Consider the following 21,017-nt stretch of genomic DNA (forward strand, 5'->3'; position numbering starts at 1 on the left):
CTGTTCACAAACGCTCTCCATCCAACCTCACTGAGCTGGAGCTGTTTTGCAAGGAAGAATGGGCAAGAATTTTAGTCTCTCGATGTGCAAAACTGATAGAGACATACCCCAAGCGACTTGGAGCTGTAACTGCAGCAAAAGATGGCGCTACAAAGTATTAATGCAAGGGGGCCGAATAATATTGCACGCCCCACTTTTCAGGTTTTTATTTGTTAAAAAGGTTTAAAATATCCAATAAATTTCGTTCCACTTCACGATTGTGTCCCACTTGTTGATTCTTGACAAAAAATTACAATTTTATATCTTTATGTTTGAAGCCTGAAATATATATTTTCATGACTTATCAATGATTTAAAAATTTGAAGATGTTAGCTTTGTGCATAAATAGATACAGCTGGTTAAATATTTTTTTTCTCATTTGCCTCTATGGGCTTTGAAGTCTCTTGTATATAAAATAATATTTAAACCTATGTGTTGACTTTACTTTTCACCAAATTGTAATCAACAATTATGTTTTTCATGTGTGAAAGAATGCACCAGCAGAAACTGTAGTTCAGATTTTTGTGGTGTGTCACTAGTGTGACCCACTGTGGAGAGCTCCAGGTGAACTTGATCACGATTTGAAACCCTTTAAGCGCAGTTGCCTTTGTGCTGGTGTTTTTTAGGTTTACTTTAAGCGGGATGGTGAGCTTATTGATGTGGTGCCAACAACACAGTCTTCCTCCTCAGAGGGAGATCATAGCAAGGGAACAGATCAAGGAAAGAGCTGGAGTAGAAGCCAGGCTGGGCTCTTGAGTTCCCAGGTGGTTCTCACTAGTCAAGACCTTGATGACACCAAAGTCCAGAAGTCCCTGTTCCTGTCGGAGCAAGAGGGGAAGCTGGCTCGGCTGGGCCAAGATGTCCCTGGTGGCCTCGAACAAGTCCAGGAGGAGTTGTCCAAATTTAACTCTGAGCCAACCACCGAGGTGATCCACGAGACAATAGTGAGCCGGGAGTTTCCTCGTTGGGTCCAGAGCAGCGAACCACTCTACTACTTCCAGCACCAGCAGCAGGCAGCAGGTGACGGGACTCTGGAGGTGAAAGCCATGCTGACCTGGAGCCTCAACCCCCAGTTGGACAATGAAGTTCTGTTCAGCTGCGAGGTCAACCACCCTGCTCTGTCCATGCCTATGCAAGCAGAAGTCACACTGGGTAAGTCATGTACCAATACTGACTGGCTGAGCTAATCTGCACACACTCTTTGAATCCAGTCATTGTGATCATCTGATATAAGTTCAGGTGTACATATGAAAACTGTTATATATCAGTTAAATTCAGTTCAATTCAATTTTCTGTATATAGTGATATTGCACAATGTATGTCATCTCATAGCGTTTCACGTGGTAAGGTAAAGACCTTCTCCATTTTAAATAAGGAACAGAGAACCCAACAATCCAAAGTTGCCTTTGGGAAACAACTGAACCATATGCCTCAATCAGCTGGGATGAGAGTGGGAAGGCGGGGGGCGGGTGGGTGGGGGAGTGGTGGGGGAGTGGTGGGGGGGCGGGCAGGCAGGATAACAGATGGAGCAACGCAAGCAGAACAACGAACTATTTGGAATCTGCAGACACACTTTGTGCTCCGTTTTATTTATCCTCTTTCAGATTTGTTCGTATGAGTGCACACATTTTTTTTTAATATGAAGTGTAACATTTATGAACTGCACTGGAATCACCACAAAACGGGCTGAGCAGAGCGAATGAGGGATGTAGGACTTCCCATTTGACTCTAGAGAACAGGGTTCTCATGATAACCAACAAAAGCACCTCTGTTCAGGTCATATATACAGTGGGTACGGAAAGTATTCACACCCCTTGAAATTTTTCGCTATATATATGTATGTGTGTGTGTGTAGATAGATAGATAGATATAGGAGTACACACACACACACACACACACACACACACACACACACAAATTTGGACACACCCTCTAATTTAATGGTTTTCTTTATTTTTCATGATCATTTACATTGCATATTCTCACTGAAGGCATCAGCTTTATGAATGAACACATGGAATTATGTCATAAACAAAAAAGTGTGAAATAAGTCATGTTTTATATTTTAGATTCTTTTAAATGCTTTACTTTGAATACAGTGAACCCTCACTATAACGCGGTTCACCTTTCACGGCTTCGCTGTTTCACGGATTTTTTAGGGCAGTTTTTTTATGCTTTTTTTAAACAGCGCATTGTGTTCTGCATCCTGATTGGCTAAGGGACTGACCAACGTGAACAGTCTCCGCACCTGGTCTCCTCTGCCATACAGGCCAGCGCTGCCTGCTGTGGAGCGCTGGATCATTTCTCTCCTTGGTCTCCATGTAGTGAGACACCCTGAAAGACGGAGCCGACAGAGCAGCCTTCTTTTCCCCCGCCGTCAACCGGACAGTGGACGTGGTCCCCAGCCGTCTCTGGCCACCGCAGCCGCGCTCCCCAGGAGAAGAGCACTGGCGCGAGCCTTCCCCACCCCCGACTGCTCTGATTGATTCAGCCGGCCCGCTCTCTGAGGCAAGAGTACCGCTGCGGCGTCCACCTGGCTGCAGCTGCAGCGCTCCCCCAAGTGCAGTATTGTATAATAACTGTAAAAAATAAAGCTGACTACTTCACGGATTTCACCTATCGCGGGTTCTTTTTGGAACGTAACCCCCGTGATAAACGAGGGTTCACTGTACTTCTTTGCACACTCCTGGCATTCTCTCAATGAGCTTCATGAGGTAATATGCTAAAATAATTATTACTTCACAGGGGTGCCTTGTCAAATTTAATTTGTGGAATTTCTTGCCTTCTTAATGGGATTGGGATCATCAGTTGTGCTGTGCAGAAATCAGGTTGGTACACAGTTGACTGCCCTATTTGACAACTATTACAATCCAAATAATGGCAAAAAAAAATCTATCAGCTAAGTAAAGAGGAAGAACAGTCCATCATTACTTTAAGAACTGAACGTCAGTCAATCTGGAAAATTGTAAAAACTTTGAATGTATCCCCAAGTGCAGTTACAACAGCCATCAAGAGCTATGACAAAACAGGCTCACATGATGACCATCCATGAAAGGAAGACCAAGAGTCACTTCTGCTGCTGAGGATAAGTTCATCCGAGTCACCAGCCTCAGAATTCAAAAGATAACAGCACCTCAAATTAGAGCTCAGACAAATGCCACACAGAGTTCAAGTAGCAGACATCTCTACATCAACTATTCAGATGAGAATGCGTAAATCAGGCCTTTATGGTCAAATAGCTGCCAAGAAAACACCACTAGTGGGCATGTTACTTTTAAAAGGTGATTAGTTATAGTTACTTCTTCCAAAAGGTAACCAAGTTAGTAACTGAATTACTTCACTATAAAAGTAGTCACCAGGGAAAGTAACTTTTCCATTACTTTTAGCTTAAATATGTCTAAGAATTTGGATTTTTGTAAACAGGTTTCACAAGCCAGTTACATACAGTTCCATCCATCCATTCTCTATACACCGCTTTATCCTCACTAGGGTTGCGGGGGGTGCTGGAGCCTATCTCAGCTGACTTGGGCAAAGGCAGGGGACACCCTGGACAGGTCGCCAGTCTGTCGCAGGGCTACATATACAGACAAACAATCACACTCACATTCACACCTATGGGCAATTTAGAGTAATCAATTGACCTCAGCATGTTTTTGGACTGTGGTAGGAAGCCGGAGTACCCGGAGAAAACCCACGCATGCACAGGGAGAACATGCAAACTCCATGCAGAAAGATCCCAGGCCCACCCCGGGATTTGAACCGGGATCTTCTTGCTGCAAGGCGAAAGTGCTAACCACTTACTCCACTGTGCAGCCCCAGTTGCATACAGTTACATATTCTAATTCTTTGAATCCGCTTTTGAGCTTGACATTCATTTTAGCGTAGTTGGCTTCTCTGTATTTTGAAAATTTCATTCTGCATGGCTCACCAGCACCTGCTCTCCCTGTTTTTTTGCCAATGATGGCTCTGAAGGAGTCCAAGTCAACCATTGATACGGGAGCATGTTCTCAACAACATACCTGCCTATCATTCCATTCAGTTCAGTTTGTCACAAGCTGGAGCAGAAAAATTCAGCTTTAGCTGCTTGGACGGTGTGGCTCCATGTCCTTCTTTGTTAGCGGAGCTCAGATTTGCAACACCTGGCCTGCTACCATCATCAACATTGTCAACAACAGTGCTTTTGGACACTAGTTTTGTAGAAGCTATGCTGTTGAGAAATGCTTGATTAGATTGGAGTTGCTTACAATGGACGTGGACAAACACTTCGCTCCGGGTGTTACCGTGGGGGTGGGGAGGGGCTGCCAGACAGGCACAGGGAATCCAGGAACTGATGACTAGATGGAAAACAGGAGGTTGGATACAGAGACGGAACTGGTGGGAATACAAGGGAAGAGCTGAGTACATGACAAGATCTGAATCTGGAGGCAAAGCAGGGATGGGTGGAAATCCAAGGGGAAAGTCAGGTGTAACCTATGATCTAGGATATGGGTACAGATAACCTACATTTCTAGAGATCTGGGCCAGTGTCAGAAGCGTAGATACGACTCTGGAGCCTACGAACAGGAATGATCAACGGGAAAACAAGACAATACACAATTTGGGTGACTTCAAAAGGATTTAGTAAAGCCTTTGACGATTTAAATTTGAACCAAATGCAACTTCAGTTTAAGCACATTCATACACTTGCATTCAATTTCCCCCCAAAGTAGCAAATAAAATACAAAACTCTTGTGCACAAGGTAAAAATAAAATAAAATATAAACAACAAAAAGAGTCTCTGAAGTCCAAATACTACCATTGGGGCCCTTGATGTGGTTACGAAACCAATTAAGTCCATCCAAAGGAAGTGTGTGTGTGTGTGTGTGTGTGTGTGTGTGTGTGTGTGTGTGTGTGTGTGTGTGTGTTATTGTCTGTCCTACCGCTTCAGACGTTGCAGCAGGGAATCGCAGTCCATCAGTGTGCAATTGTGTGTATGTGTGTATCTCGTTCCAGACTTCTTGGTTAGCTCGCCATCCAGTGGAACACTGGAACCGGAATCCTTGGACTGGTCCGTGGACTCGTCCCAGAATAAAACCTGACCTAAAACTGAGGCCAAATATATGTCACGACCAAATAATAATAACCCTCGCAGATTCATTGTTAATAAGGTCCATCACATAAAATAAACATCAAAGTCAATCTCTTACTCAGATTGCTAATTTTTGCTTAAGTTAAATCAAGTTGTACAACATATTGCAACATCAAATGTTCATTATTCACAATTTCAAAGTTCAGTAATCAAGTATTAACTGCAGTATCAAGTATAAAGTTTTCAACTGAGCACAGTGGTAACCACTTTAAACCAAAGGCAGGGTAGACAGTTGCAGTATTCACTACAACAGAAATTATCACAGTGGAGCTATGACAGTGAGGTCAGCACTGTGCTTATCACAAAATGTACAAATTATAAACAATTAACTGACATCAAAACAACACTCAAACAATGAATTGAGGCATTAGAAAAAGCGTGCTTAATTCCCAGTGTACCATAGGCCTACTAGCACAAGTTGGGAATACACAAAAAATTCAACCTCACAATCTATCATGCATGCAATCTGCATAGCTTTTAACTGGTTATTGTGATGGCTAACGATCTCATTAACATAACAAAACATCCCGTTTCACACCTTCATTAGAGTCACGAAACAACCACTAACACCTTAGCGACTCTATATAACACGTGGCGCGGCTACTATCCGCGGTCAGTTACCATCACATAGTTAGCCACAGTTAGCTCACCGCTGTGGAGTGGATATCCCAGCGTTCCCTCGATGTCACTGCTCACCAAAATGCCAATCCTCTCTCCGCCTCGAGTTACAACAAACACAAAGTGATATCTAATGAACACTACAAGTTTAATTGGAATTTAACTTCCCTAACAGTTGTTTTCTTCAACTTACCGACGGAACGGCAACGACCATGAACGCTCTGCTTGAGTGTGGGCAGCAAAAGAGCAATACACGGAAGTTGGCCAGGGAGGCGGAACGGAAACGGAAAAGGTCTTCACGGATTGGTCAAAACACAGGACCAGGAAGAACGATAGGTTCTTATCGAAGCTTATCAAGGAAATAAAATTAACCCCTTAAAGGCCAAACAATACATATTATACAACAACAATATTCACACTGCAATGCAGTTAATGAAATGATGTTTCACTTTGGCAAAATAAAGAGTAATTTATGAATAACAAAGGAATGTAACTATCTATATAAATATATTTCATTAACCTTTATGATCTGGGTTACACAAGTCCATGGGGGGATCTGACAGTCTAAAGTCCGGCAGCAAGTGGGTGAATGAACTGAACTTATATACCTGGACATGTGATTGGAAACAGGTGATGGCGCTGTCACACTCTAGCGTATAGAGCCAGCGTATGAGTAACGTATGGACTTTTTGGGGATACGCTGACATACGCTGAAACACGCTAGGGGTACACTGGAACACGTTTCCAGTACGCCGGGGTACGTCGGTGTACACTGATGTACGCTGACGGCCCACAAATTTTTTGAACGGGTACAAAAATTTTCAGTGTATGCTGATGTATGAATTTTACGCTTCTCATACGTTCCTCATACGCTGAAAACGCTAGAGGTACGCTGAAGGTACGTTACTCATACGTCGAGTATGCTTCTCATATGTTGAAATTGAGTGGGTCAGGAAACCTAGCATTAGAGGAGCGTATAATGAACGTGTGTCTAACGAATGGCTAACGTTATGATGGTAGTTCTAACAACAGTCTAACGTACTCAACTTATGCCTAACGTGTTCTGAGCGTACAGCCAACTTATCCCGTCCATATTACATGCGTATTTCCAGCGTATAGGGGGTATATAAAGTCTCACATTTCCAAATCTGTATCAGTTTTTACTAGCAGTTGTGCTGCAACATCACCAAGATTTGTTACAGTTGGCAGTTGAGTACGCTAGACACAGAAGAAGAAGGCATAGAATGAGACGTGCAATCTGGGTGAAACCTTGGATTGGAAGGCGGCGTCAGTTTGGCCTTTATGACCAGCTTATGGTTGAATTGAGAAATGAAGATCAGAGAGCCTTCAGGAACTTCCTACGCATACCTCCAGAAATGTATGATGAACTGCTGGACAGGGTTGGTCCCAACGTCACGCTCCTCATACGTTAGGCTGACGTTCCGCCTACGTTTCTCATACGTCGGAGGTACGCTGATATACGTTACTCATACGTCGGTATACATCCAACTCAAATACACATCACATCACATACGCTCACATACGTTGACATACGCTATGCGTACGCTACTCATACGCTGATGGTACGCTAGGCTCACATTACGCTAACGGTCATTAACCGAAAATCGACCTCATACGCTGAAAAGTTGTGCGTATAAACAATCTTTTGAAATATTCGATATGTTCCTCATACGCTGGCTCCATACGCTAGAGTGTGACAGCGCCATGAGGTGAGTGAGCTGACAGCTGCAGTTGACATTCATCCCAGTAGTCAGCAGTGCAGAGGGAGGGAGAAGGAAGGATAAGAACAGGGGCAGGAGCTGGGATTATAACACTGGGACATAATGTACACTTCACATGTACGTTCTTGCCTCAAGGAGAATAAAGTACTGTCTGTACGCCAACTTTCCCTCCAGACTTGCCATTGCTGAAGCTTACCTCTGATAGTTTGGATGTGTGTGGCTGCTGTCTTGCATGTTTGGTTTGTGTGTAAACTGAACACTGCCTCTGATTGGCTTACCGTGAAACCTCCCTCTGCCTTATCCAATCATCATCATGTATGCGGTTGTCTCATCCCTTCCTCCTCTATCACCAAAAAATAAAAACTAAACAGCTTTTGCAGCTCCTGTAGCTGAGAGCCAAGTCTGATAACAAGGGCTTCAATGAGTCGCTTTATTTATAACATGCCTCATTTAATTGTAAGTAATGGTCAAGCCAGCGTAATGATGGAAATAGTAAAACAATGGTATTAGTAACGTGATTTATTTTAACATCATTATTGCCAGCACTGACCACTACTAATGAAAAGCAACAAGCAGAAGAGATTTGTCTGGGCCAAAAAACATAAGGAATGGACATTAGACCAGTGGAAATCCATGCTTTGGTCTAAGTTCAAATTTGAGATCTTTAGTTCCACCATCATGTCTTTGTGTAACACAGAAAAAGTGAACGGGTGGTCTCTACATACGTGGCTCCCACCGTGAAGCATAGAGGAGGAGGTGTGATGATGTGGGGGTGCTTTGCTGGTGACGCTGTTGGAGATTTATTCGAAACTGAAGGCACACTGAACCAGCATGGCTACCACACCATCCTGCAGCAACATACCATCCCGTCCGGTTAGTGTTTAGTTTGACCATCATTTATTTTTCAACAGGATTTATTTTCCAAGCACACCTCCAGGGTGTGTAAGGGCTATTTGACCAAGAAAGAGAGTGATGGAGTGCTGTTTCAGATGACCTGGTCTCCACAGTCACCCAATCAAGATAGTTTGGCATGAGATAGACTGCAGAGTGAAGGCAAAAGGGCCAAGAAGTGCTCAGCATCTCTGGGAACTCTTTCAAGACTGTTGGAAAACCATTTCAGGTGACTACCTCATGAAGCTCATCCAGAGAATGCCAAGTTTGTGCAAAGCAGTATTCATAGCAAAGGGTGGCTATTTTGAGGAATCTGAAATATAAAACATGTTAAAAAATGTTGTCCAGGACATCTTGCTCCATGTGCGAAGGTAAATGTGCCTATAGATACCAATTCCACAATAAGGAAGACACTGGGTGAAAATGGCGTCATGGGAAAGCTGTAAGATGCAAACCGCTGCTGACCAAAAAGAACATAAAGGTTCACCTGACATTTGCCAAAAAAAAAGAATATATATATATATATATATATATATATATATATATATATGTATATATATATATATATATATATATATATATACATATACATATACAGTGCCTTGTGAAAGTATTCGGCCCCCTTGAACTTTTCAACCTTTTGCCGCATTTCAGGCTTCAAACATAAAGATATAAAATTGTAATTTTTTGTCAAGAATCAACAACAAGTGGGACACAATCGTGAAGTGGAACGAAATTTATTGGATATTTTAAACTTTTTTAACAAATAAAAACCTGAAAAGTGGGGCGTGCGATATTATTCGGCCCCCTTGCATTAATACTTTGTAGCACCATCTTTTGCTGCAATTACAGCTGCAAGTCGCTTGGGGTATGTCTCTATCAGTTTTGCACATCGAGAAACTGAAATTCTTGCCCATTCTTCCTTGCAAAACAGCTCCAGCTCAGTGAGGTTGGATGGAGAGCGTTTGTGAACAGCAGTCTTCAGCTCTGCCCACAGATTCTCCATTGGATTCAGGTCTGGACTTTGACTTGGCCATTCTAACACCTGGATACGTTTATTTGTGAGCCATTCCATTGTAGATTTGGCTTTATGTTTTGGATCATTGTCCTGTTGGAAGATAAATCTCCGTCCCAGTCTCAGGTCTTTTGCAGACTCCAACAGGTTTTCTTCCACAATGGTCCTGTATTTGGCTCCATTCATCTTCCCATCGATTTTAACCATCTTCCCTGTCCCTGCTGAAGAAAAGCAGGCCCAAACCATGAGGCTGCCACCACCATGTTTGACAGTGGGGATGGTGTGTTCAGGGTGATGACCTGTGTTGCTTTTATGCCAAACATCGTTTTGCATTGTGGCCAAAAAGTTGGATTTTGGTTTCATCTGACCAGAGCACCTTCTTCCACATGTTTGGTGTCTCTCCCAGGTGGCTTGTGGCAAACTTCAAACGAGACTTTTTATGGATATCTTTGAGAAATGGCTTTCTTCTTGCCACTCTTCCATAAAGGCCAGATTTGTTCAGTGTACGACTGATTGTTGTCCTATGGACAGACTCTCCCACCTCAGCTGTCCCACCTCAGCTGTAGATCTCTGCAGTTCATCCAGAGTGATCATGGGCCTCTTGGCTGCATCTCTGATCAGTCTTCTCCTTGTTGGAGGTGAAAGTTTAGAGGGACGGCCGGGTCTTGGTAGATTTGCAGTGGTCTGATACTCCTTCCATTTCAATATGATTGCTTGCACAGTGCTCCTTGAGATGTTTAAAGCTTGGGAAATCTTTTTGTATCCAAATCCGGCTTTAAACTTCTCCACAACAGTATCTGGGACCTGCCTGGTGTGTTCCTTGGTCTTCATGATGCTCTCTGCACTTTAAACAGAACCCTGAGACTATCACAGAGCAGGTGCTAACCACTGAACCACTGTGCAGCCCCTAACACATGCAGAAGACCATGCAGGCTCACACTGCAATGTTCTGTACCGACTCTGTTCTGAAGGAAGGATGCGATAAAATGGATGCCATATACCAGATCATGGATGACCTCAAGACCTTAATAGAACAGAATTAGATGTTTTCTGCTTATATTTCTATAATCCCAATGGGATAAATTCATTGACTGTATATAAGGAGAGAATAAATGGGAAGTGGTCTGAACTAAGAGCATCTTTTACCCTTTGCTAGATTGTACAAAGTGCTCTATAAATGTATTCCTTGTTAACTTATTTATTGGGGATGGAACTGCCAGCCTTGTGTTTTGTGAACAACCCATGGTACCATCTGAGGGACAGCCATGACATAATCCAAACACTTTCTGACCAGGCATTTTGAAACTCAGTGTGACCTCTTCAGTCATTGCCATCTTGGCAGTGCTTGACTTCTCCTAACCCTCAGCAAATCTGAAAATGAGCAAAGATGTGATGTGTGAGTGGAGCTGAGGCAGGCCATACAAACATCTCCAAGACATGGACTGTGTTGTGACAACACCTGCCTCTAACTTAAAGGGCAAAGGCCTTAATTATTAAATAGCTTAGTCTATGCTTAATGCAACTAGGAATGAGTTATAAAAAAAATTACCCCCTCGTCATGAATGGGGAAATTGGGGAAATGGGGAAAATACACTTTCAACATATTGTTGCATGTTCACAGGTTGTCATTTCGAAAACCTGGTGCCTGGGTAGGAGTCAGAGAAATAGGATGGATTCAGGGTCTGGCAATAGCCTTTTTTGCTTGGATCACCTATTTACGTTAAAAAATAAATATGCAGATTATCTGCGTACACTGGAGACAGACATACTCCCTTTATTCCCAAAGCAGGTGGTGAAATGTATAATATGAGAGATGTTGAGATTCAAACTTTAAAACAGCCACATATTTTAGAGGAAAAATTCAGTGCTACAGAGAATTAACAGTCAGTGAATTCATTTATTCAAATTTAAGTGAGAACAAAAAACTGTAAGTGGGTCATTCAGAGCCTTCAGCACAGCCTGTACCTTTTTTTTTTTTTTTTTTTTTTTACAGCAACTGTACATATACTGAATGTTTTCCAGGTGGGTACATCCTGTTGGGAGTCATTTACATAAATATTAATGTGATTTTCTTGTTCTTCCGACTGAGACTGTCAGTTGATTGTTGTCTTGTATCCCAGTAGTCTGATTTAGTATTTTACTTCTTCCTCAGCTGCTCCCAGGGGACCCAAGCTGTCAATGAGCCCCAGTAAGGCCAAAGTAGGAGACACAGTGCGGATCATTGTTCATGGCTTCCAGCTTGGACCTTCTGCAGTGAGTTTAAAATATAGAAGTTCTTTCAACTGGAAAATCTCTTAAGTTTAAAAAAAGGGTGTGCAACTTGGCAATATAATAACATCTGTAGTTGCATTCGTATTTACATGTTCTAATGAAAGCATGATGCTTTCAATTATTGGGACTCATCTATGGTGCTGTGGAAAAACTACTAACTGATTTTATTTCCTGATGTCTTCTATTTTTTTTGCATATTTCTCACACTTAAATGTTCCAGATCATCAAACTATTATTTAGATTTATTCAGCATTAGGCAGAAAAAACCTACATGACACAAAGTGCCATTTCATTGAAAACTTTAATCACTGTGCAAAAAAGTTTAAAAAAAAAAAAACTGGTCTGTCCACTGTTGGCAGCAACAACTGCAGTGAAACATTTGCCATAGCTTGTGACCAGTCTTTCACATTAGATGATTTCTGATCATGAACTGCCCTTTTAAAGTCTTGCCACAGCATCTGAATTGGATTCAAGTCTGGACTTTGACTTGACCACTACAGAACCTTAATTTTTAATTTTTTTTTTTAGCCATTCAGAGGTGGACGTCCTTGTGTGCTTTGGGTCATTGTCATGCATAAACCATTTATGCTGTGCTTTAGGTCATAAATTAATGGTGGATAGCTTTACACCAGATGTACCAGACCCATGTTTTCCAAAAAGTTCCATCTTTGACTCATCAGTCCACAGGATGTTATCCCAAAAGTCTTGGTACTCATCTAGATATTTTTTTGCAAATGCCAGACAGACCTTTACAGTGGGGGAAATAAGTATTGAACACATCACCAGTTTCCTGAGTAAATATATTTCTAAAGGTGCTATTGACTTGATATTTTTACAAGATGTAGGTAACAACCCATGCAGTTGACACATGCAAAGAAATCAAAACACAAATGGCCATAAATTAAATTATGTGCAATAATATGAAATAACACAGGAAAAAAGTATTGAACACCTGAAAGAAAGGGATTCTATAACAAGCATGGGATGTAAAAACTCCTGCTAAACTCAACCAGTAAATGGAAAGCAATCAGTGCAAATTCATGTCAGCTGGTTCAGTCCCAACTGAAGGCCTATAAGAGGCTGTCACATTATCAAGGTCTCACAAAAGAAACACCTCATGATGGGTAAAAGCAAGGAGCTTTCGCAAGACATGCGCAACCTTATTGTTGCAAAACATAGTGAGGGAATGGGGTATAGAAGGATTTCTAAACTCCTGAATATCCCTCTGAGTGCTGTTGGAGCCATTATCAGAAAATGGAAAGATCATCATTTCATCAAAAACAAGCCACGACCAGGTGCTCCTCGCAAGATTTCTGACACAGGAGTGAAAAGAATTGTAAGAAGAGTTGTCCAAGAGCCAAGGATCACTCGTGGAGAGCTAAAGAAAGATTTGGAATTGGCAGGTACATTTGTTTCTAAAAGAACTATTAGTAATACACTCAACCGCAATGGCCTGTATGCACGCTCACCATGCAAAACATCATTGCTTAACAAAAGACATGTTAAAGCTCATTTAAAGTTTGCTGCAGAGAATTTGGACAAGCCGGTGAAGTACTGGGAGAATATGATCTGGTCAGATGAGTCCAAAATTGAGCTGTTTGGACACAAACATACTAACCATGTGTGGAGGAAAAATGGCACAGCTTATCACCCCCAAAACACCATACCTACTGTAAAGTTTGGGGGCGGGAACATCATGGTATGGGGCTGTTTTTCAGCAAATGGTACTGGCAAACTCAGTGTAATTGAAGGGAAGATGAATGGGCAAATGTACAGGGATATTCTTGATAAGAATCTGCTGCCATCTGTCAGAATGATGAAGATGAAACAAGGGTGGACATTTCAACAAGATAATGATCCCAAACACACAGCCAAGGAAACTTTCAATTGGTTTCAAAGAAAGAAAATAAAGCTACTGGAATGGCCCAGCCAGTCACCTGACTTGAACCCAATTGAAAATCTATGGAAAGAACTAAAGATCAGAGTTCATCGGAGAGGCCCCAGGAACCTTCAGGATCTAAAGACTTTTTGTATGGAAGAATGGGCCAAAATCCCACCTGAGCATTGCATGACACTTGTTTCTCAATACAGGAGGCGTCTTGAAGCTGTTATTACCAGCAAAGGCTTTTGTACAAAGTATTAAATAAATTTCAGTATATGCGTCCAATACTTTTTTCCTGTGTTATTTCATATTATTGCACATAATTTAATTCATGGCCATTTGTGTTTTGATTTCTTTGCATGTGTCAACTGCATGGGTTGTTACCTACATCTTGTAAAAATATCAAGTCAATTGCACCTTTAGAAATATATTTACTCAGGAAACTGGTGATGTGTTCAATACTTATTTCCCCCACTGTATGTCCATTTTGGTTAGCAGTGGTTTGTGCCTTGCAACTCTCCCATGATGTCATTTTCACCCAGAGTCTTCCTTATTGTGGAATCATGTCACGGGACCTTAACTGAGTCCAGAGAGGTGTGCAGATCTTTTAATGTTTGTGTGGGTTCTTTTGTGACCTCTTAAGTGAGATGTCGACATTCTCTTGGATAAATGTTGATAGGCCGACCCAGGGGCATCACTAGGTTTTAAGGACAGGGGAGGCTTAGCCCCCATGATAAATTGCTTTTCTACTTTTTGGACCAATTTAGATTTTTTTTTTAGAGATACTTTACTGTGTGAATGTTTTAGGCCACAGAGGCCATGTCTTTTGCTCACAACACAATAATTCAGGGCTGCCAACTTGTGACCAGACCTTAGAGTGAGATTTGGTTTATGTGGGATGCTGATGAGGGGTCTGGGGGCCCTCCCCCAGAAAATTTAGAAAATTATTGATCCTATGTCCTGCATTTTGGTATATTTTAAGAGCATTTTGTTAAAATCTTATTATAGAGACAACATTAAGGGATAATAAAAAAAACATTGCGATTTTAAAAAAACTAAAAAAAAAACAGAGCAACGACAGGCAGTATTGAAAATAGCTCTTCATGTAAAATATGGATGAAAGTTCTGTGGCTTGATGTGCACAACACATTTCAGCATTTTCCATAAATATATGCATAATTGAAATAACTCCAGCAACCACTTGTAACAGTTGTCTTGGAGGATTCTAATGCACACACTCAACAGATTCAAGTTGACCACATCAGCCATCTAAACAATAAAAAGTGCTTTAGCAAAAGCACATCTTCATCACTTAAATTATCCATTCACTGAACAGAATTACAATCAAACACTAAACTCTGTCCCACAGGAGCAGGGTGTGAACTAAAACCAGGACTAAACCAGGTCTGACTGGACCTCACAGGAGCAGAGTGACATGGACTAAACCCAGGACTAAATGAATGAATAACTTATTAACTCGGCCCAAAAATAAATAACAAAGACTGTAAATTCAGAATAAATGGCACAACTGTAAACAGGAAAAGGAAAAGAACAGGGAAAAATGAATTCTTGTGAGCCATGTTGTCCTCCCTGGTGGCCTTTTTTGAAGCCTTGATTATCTCTGGGGTGGGTTCCCATTTATGGCATGGCTACAAACCAGCCTTATTAATAGTCATAATAGAGGAGAGTGTTCCCTCTCGAGCCAGAGTGTTCCTGGTCTTACTCTTGTTCAGTCCAACCAGTGAAAACAGAGCATTATAGAAGGTAGTCATATTAGGTCCAAAACTAGCAAAAGATGCCAGTTAGCGTTCCATCATGGGAACAGCAGCAAAACCAGAAAACCAAAGTTTTTTTCCCATTAATTTGCCACTTAATGAGCAATGCTGAAGTTTCATTTTCTGTTTACATTTAAATTGCGCACAATTTAAATTGAACCTTCAACAAAAACTTAAGAAATCCCACTGGTTTTGCTGCTGATGAAATGGTGCAATGCTAACAGACATGTTTTTACATCATATTCATACCCTCTATAGTTTATTTTGATGGTGATGTGCGGCAAAGATTTTTATGTTACAATGGTAGCTGTGGTAACAGTCAAAATCCTGATATTTTGTCCTGGTTTATGTTTTTCTTCTTTTCTTTCAACTATTGCAAGGTCTATCACATGAACCAGATAACTGTCATGAAGTCCAATATATTCTCTAGCAGCATATATTAACTAAGGTTATAGTATTATCCCATAATGATGTATAATAATGTGACCTTATTTTTTTATGACATGTATTTGGGTCGGGCTAATTTGGCTTATATATGTCTCTCTTGGCTATCTCCACTTTCCAGTCATTACTCTCCTAAACAAAAGCTCAAGTTAAATAAGTCGTATATGGTGCACCTGGACTGAAATGTTTCATATTTCATATTCATATCAAGTTCCATACAAATCCAAGAATGTCAGCATCACAAATGACTCTATCCTGTGAAATCCTTTAGACTCACCTTTCCAGTAGAAGTTTCTCCCCTCTCACTCTCTCTGCTCCTCTGCCCTGACTCCTACAGGTCAATAAGGGGTGGTGGAGTGATTATTATTATTATTATTATTATTATTATTATTATTATTGTTATTATTCCCATAATCATACGTGAATGAGCTCATCTTCTGTTTCACTGTGTGCATCTCATGTATGCTCCAGATGTATGCTGCAGGTATGCTCCAGAACGAAGTTACCCCAAAGATAGTGTATGGTAAAAATAAATAAATAAATAAAAACAAAAAAGGAGTGCACACCTAACTCTATAAACAACCAGAACCTTCACAGTGCATTTCAGACTAACTAGCCAGCTAAGTAGCAGCGCTCTTTTAGAACTGAAATGTAACTTTTGACTACAAAACAACAAAGTTAAGACATGCACAGAGATAGGTACCGAATGCAACCTAGGTTGCAGGGAAAATGTGGACTGGATTTCAGTGATGTGGGCATGCGCTTCATGAACAAGTGGAATGGACTGGATAACGACACACTGACTTGGACTCTCTACCTTCCACTATGAAGTGAAGGGAAACTAAGATTTATGATCATATTTAAGTTAATAATGACAGGTTATGTGATTATTTATTTAAAATCATATTCTGGCCACATTATATTGAATTTTTGGGCACTTTTTTTGGAAAAAAGAAAAAAAACTTTAAAAAAAATAAATAAATTAAAGAACATAAAATTATTTAGGGGGGCTTAAGAACATTTTAGGGGGGCTGAAGCCCCCCTAAAATAGGCTTAATGACGCCACTGGGCCGGCCACACCTGGGAAGGTTCACCACTGTTCTATGTTTCTCCATCTGTGAATAAGGTCTCTCACTGTGGTTCTCTGGAGTCCCAGAGCCCTGTCAGTGACTTTGTAATAATCCAGACTGACAAATGCCAATGACTTTGGTTCGCATCTGTTCTGAATCTCTTTAGAACATGGCATCATGTGCTGCTTTTTGAGACCGTTAAGCTGCTTCACAATGCCAAACAAGTTCATTTAGTGATGTTAAATTCAACAAGCCTGGCAGTAATCATACATGGGTTCGCTTGGTGAAACTGAAGCCATTACCAAATGAATCTGGTCATTCGGTAGAGTGGTAGCTAAGGGGGGAATTACTTTTTCACATGGGGCAAGGTGGGTTGGACAGCATTTTTCCTTCAAAATACAGAATCATCCTCGATCAAATCTGCATTTTGTGTTTTCGTGGGTTGTCTTTGTTTAATCTGAAAAATAGTTTGATGGTCTGAAACTTTACATGTGACAACTAGGAAAAAATAAAATAAATTTGTAGAAGGGCCAATAATTTTTCACGACACTGTGTATTGTAACCTCACTATCAATCATAGTGTAAGAAATGTTTGGATCATTTTTTTTTATATTGGAACATGTGAGTGTTGGGCCTTGTAAAGAAAATATTTTAAGGTTTTAGCTCACTCTTCAGATCTGTAGGGCTTGTTCAGAAAGATTGAAAGTGGTATTTTGTCATTGAGACTTGAGCATATGTGATGCTATTTGCACATAACATAATTATTATTTTTGCTCTCTACAGAGAACAAAATGATACAACAGTGTGCTGCAGAACTCATGAAGGAAGGGAAAGGAGTTAGATACATTGTATGGTTGACACTGTTATGATAATGATGGTGTTAAAAAGTGCATTTGCATGCATATTTTTCCACATGCAATACACACCTGTTTCCAAATTTCAATATTTCCAGTCCTAGCAAAGACTAGCTTTTATTTTATTTTCATTGCCAGGTGTGTTCCAGGTTTTTTTCTTGGAAAGATCTTTTCATGATCATTTATGATATATTGCATCAAATCTCATTGCCAGCCTGCTGGGTTTATGCAACATATTATCTCTAAGTTAACATGTCACTTAACTCACAAAATGAAACTAATTTGTCTTAAACTTGCAAAACTGTGTCACATGTGAACACACAGCCATCACATTCTCTGCAGTGCTATGATTAGACTTTCAAGGAAAAGACATCCACAAATCCAATCAAAAAAAAGTTCCTCCAATGAAAATCAAGTTTTTTTGTATGTTAACATGCCCATATGGTGGTTTTTATGTGGTAGTCACGTTTTGAGCAAAATAAGCAGTCAGTTTCATGGCTGAGCATTTCCATATTGAAACTGTAGCATACTTAATGCAGTCTCAAAAACAGACAGGTATATTTCCATACATAACATACCAATGCAGTGTTTCCTCTACATTCATATAGGAGTGCCAGGCCACCATTCCGAAATCCCAGCCGCTGCTCCTTCAAATTTCTGCTTTTTTAAAAAATTTAATTGCTGCAAATACACCACCGCCGCATGTCTCCACCTGCACAGTAGAGTCCTGCATTGGGTCAGATACTCGCGACTACTTGGTACTCTTGCTCAGTATCTATTCTTTGAGGGGTTAAGCAGCAAGGCACCAGGTCAGAGAATCTGAGGAGTGTCATCTTGGAAAATAAGGCAGCAGATTATCGGAGAAAAGTTTCTAGCTTAAGATAATTCATAATAGATTTTACAAGTTGAATAGACATTCGCAAAATATTGATGTCCAGCTAACGTTACACAACATATTTGTAGCTTAAGCTAATTGGGCCCAGTGCCAACTCAGTGTCGCTAACTTGAGCTACAATCTACATGCCATGGTGTAACTGCTGACTGCATTTTCATAGGAGCTTGTTCAGATATTTCTCTAAGAAAAGAAAGACACCTGATGAAGATGACAATAGTCAGGTATCATTAGCCTTTTACTGACTCATAAATGATGATGGTTAGGTAAAAAATTGTGTTCACACGTAACCAGATGTGATGTGAGGCTAAATTATCCAACGTTAATGTTTTATGTAATCATATAAGACAAGTAACATTAGACAGGGAGGAGCAGTTGAACAAAGTGAAGGAGAGCAGAGTACAGCAAGGGGAGAGCTGAGTGAAGGAGCAGGAGAGCAAAGTGATGGGGCAGGAGAGAGAGATGAGAGTAGAGGAGAAAAACCTAAAGAGAAGCACAGGCTGTGAATTTCCGTACAACAGAGCCTGAGAGCTCTTCTATAAAAAACCCAGAAAAATTCATTGTTCTGAGCCTGGGTGCTAACTTTGCCACTGATTCTACAGCCCCATCAATAAATTATTTGTTTTTATTTTTAATTATTTAATTTTATTGTTTTATTTATTTTCACATTCAGCCTTTACAATGCTACTTTCAACAGGCCATTCAATAAATAGGTTGTAAAAGTAAAATCTGCAGTCAAATGTCATTTGTTTATGCCGCCAAGGCTCCCCGGAGAACCTGTCCCCACTGCCGAAAAAAAATCCTAGAGGAAACACTGCAATGTATAATTTTGGAGGCCAGTAATTGCAGCAACTGCAGATCAGAAACATGAGCCAACTGCCTTCAGCTACGCCTCTGTTTTCCTCTCGAAAAAACAATCTGTATGACCCAAATCAGCCTAGTTTGAAACAGTCACTCTACCGAGACTGTACTTCTATCGGTAACAGAATCACTGCGTTCTGCTAGGGCTGCTGCACAGTCTTCAGCTCCAGTGCTATTAGATCTCTCAGCTGCTTTTGACATGATCAACCACCAAATCCTCCTCTCCACACTTGCTGAGCTCTCATATCTCGGGATCAGCCCTCCACTGGTTCATGACCTACCTCTGAAATGGAAAATATGTATATTTCCATTGCAGAGGGAGATACTTCAGAGTATCTTTGAGGGGAGAAGTGTTTGAAGTACAGTGTATCCAAAGGGGTTCCTCAAGGATCAGTGCTTGGTAACCTCCTCTTCTCAATATACACTACCTCACTTGGCGCAGTAATATACTCCCATGGTTTCTCATGTCATTCTCATGTTGTATCAACTCTCAGATATATGTTGCTTTGGATAAAAGCGTCTGCCAAATGAAACTGTAGAATTATAGCATGTAGCTCCACAGCCAGAGATACCTGCAGAGAGGACAAAACTAATTGCAGGAGAGAAAAAGACACAAAATTGTTTCCATGTGATGGTGACATAAATGTATAGGGAGAGTTCAAGCAGAGTAGAGGACAGGTGCTCAGTGCATCGTAGGAAGTCCTCTACATTTTACACCTTTAGCAGAATAACTAAGAGCTGGCTTAGGGTAACTTGAACAGCTTTACCAAAAATGAAAGTTCTGAGCCTTATCTTAAAATTTGGGAATAGATTCCACAACAGAGGAGCCTGATAACTAAAGGCTTTGCCCCTCATTATAATTCTGGAAGCTTTAGGAACCAAAAGTAAATCTGAAGTTTGATCACTAGTTCATTTTGGTCTGAGTCTCTAAGAGGTTCAACTTTTTGATTTGATTCATCTGGCTTCATAATTGTCACTGGGTATCAACTGCATAGCTGTGAACCTTTATGCTGTTTTTCCTAATAATGCCTCAATGCAGCATGTACGAGATGAATGGTGCTGGTTTTAGCACAGTACCCTGTGGAACCCCATAACTAACTATTGTGTGCGTGAAAGAACCACTGGCATGAACAAACTGGAATCAATCCAACAAATGTCACAGTTTCACAAAGAACCTAAGCACACACATGAATCACAAGTAGACCAAGAATCAGTGAAAAGAGTTTATTTGCAGCAAGTTGAAGAGATTAGTAACAATATGGTGGCTGTGGAATAAGTAGAACTAAGGACTTCCAGCCTAACCCCATCATGGTATCATCAGCATAAAATGTGCACTGTCCGACACTGAGATTAAAAAAGTCCTATAAACCTATCAGCCTAAGAAAGTGAGTATAATTATGGGAGTGTGAAAGTAAGGGCGATGATTAAGACCAGAGGAAAAAATCGAAAGTTCCAATCATAGCAGTTCCCAGCGCAAACGTAATGCACGTACGTCACCGAATTCACTTCCTTGTTTATGGTTTGACGATGCAGAC

General features: G+C 40.8%; 1 protein-coding gene and 2 long non-coding RNA genes across 9 annotated transcripts in view; 2 read left to right on the plus strand and 1 right to left on the minus strand.

Moving 5' to 3' along the window:
- LOC110966929 (uncharacterized) overlaps positions 1-6,054 on the minus strand; it is a 52,119-nt gene extending 46,065 nt beyond the window's left edge. For 2 of the 3 annotated variants that reach the window (XR_007942480.1, XR_007942479.1), the window contains exons 1-3: positions 5,979-6,054; positions 5,818-5,886; positions 4,959-5,124 (exon numbers count right to left, since the gene is read on the minus strand). This is a non-coding gene — a long non-coding RNA (uncharacterized LOC110966929). The remainder of the gene's footprint in view (positions 1-4,958; positions 5,125-5,817; positions 5,887-5,978) is intronic. The other variant, XR_007942481.1, reaches the window with a different exon arrangement.
- LOC127534393 (uncharacterized) overlaps positions 1-21,017 on the plus strand; it is a 238,381-nt gene that overhangs the window by 43,182 nt on the left and 174,182 nt on the right. The window lies entirely within an intron of this gene.
- Positions 1-21,017, plus strand: part of LOC110966928 (immunoglobulin superfamily member 21-like) — a 119,651-nt gene that overhangs the window by 23,723 nt on the left and 74,911 nt on the right. For all 5 annotated transcript variants that reach the window (XR_007942471.1, XR_007942470.1, XM_051949383.1 and 2 more), the window contains exons 6-7: positions 666-1,191; positions 11,586-11,686. Coding sequence is in view for 3 of the 5 variants with exons in the window: in XM_051949383.1 (XP_051805343.1) it covers positions 666-1,191; positions 11,586-11,686 (627 nt within the window). In the remaining 2 variants the exon portion in view is untranslated. The remainder of the gene's footprint in view (positions 1-665; positions 1,192-11,585; positions 11,687-21,017) is intronic.

Source organism: Acanthochromis polyacanthus, chromosome 6 (genome assembly GCF_021347895.1).
Source record: "Acanthochromis polyacanthus isolate Apoly-LR-REF ecotype Palm Island chromosome 6, KAUST_Apoly_ChrSc, whole genome shotgun sequence".
In the NCBI taxonomy this organism is placed as follows: Eukaryota; Metazoa; Chordata; class Actinopteri; family Pomacentridae; genus Acanthochromis; species Acanthochromis polyacanthus.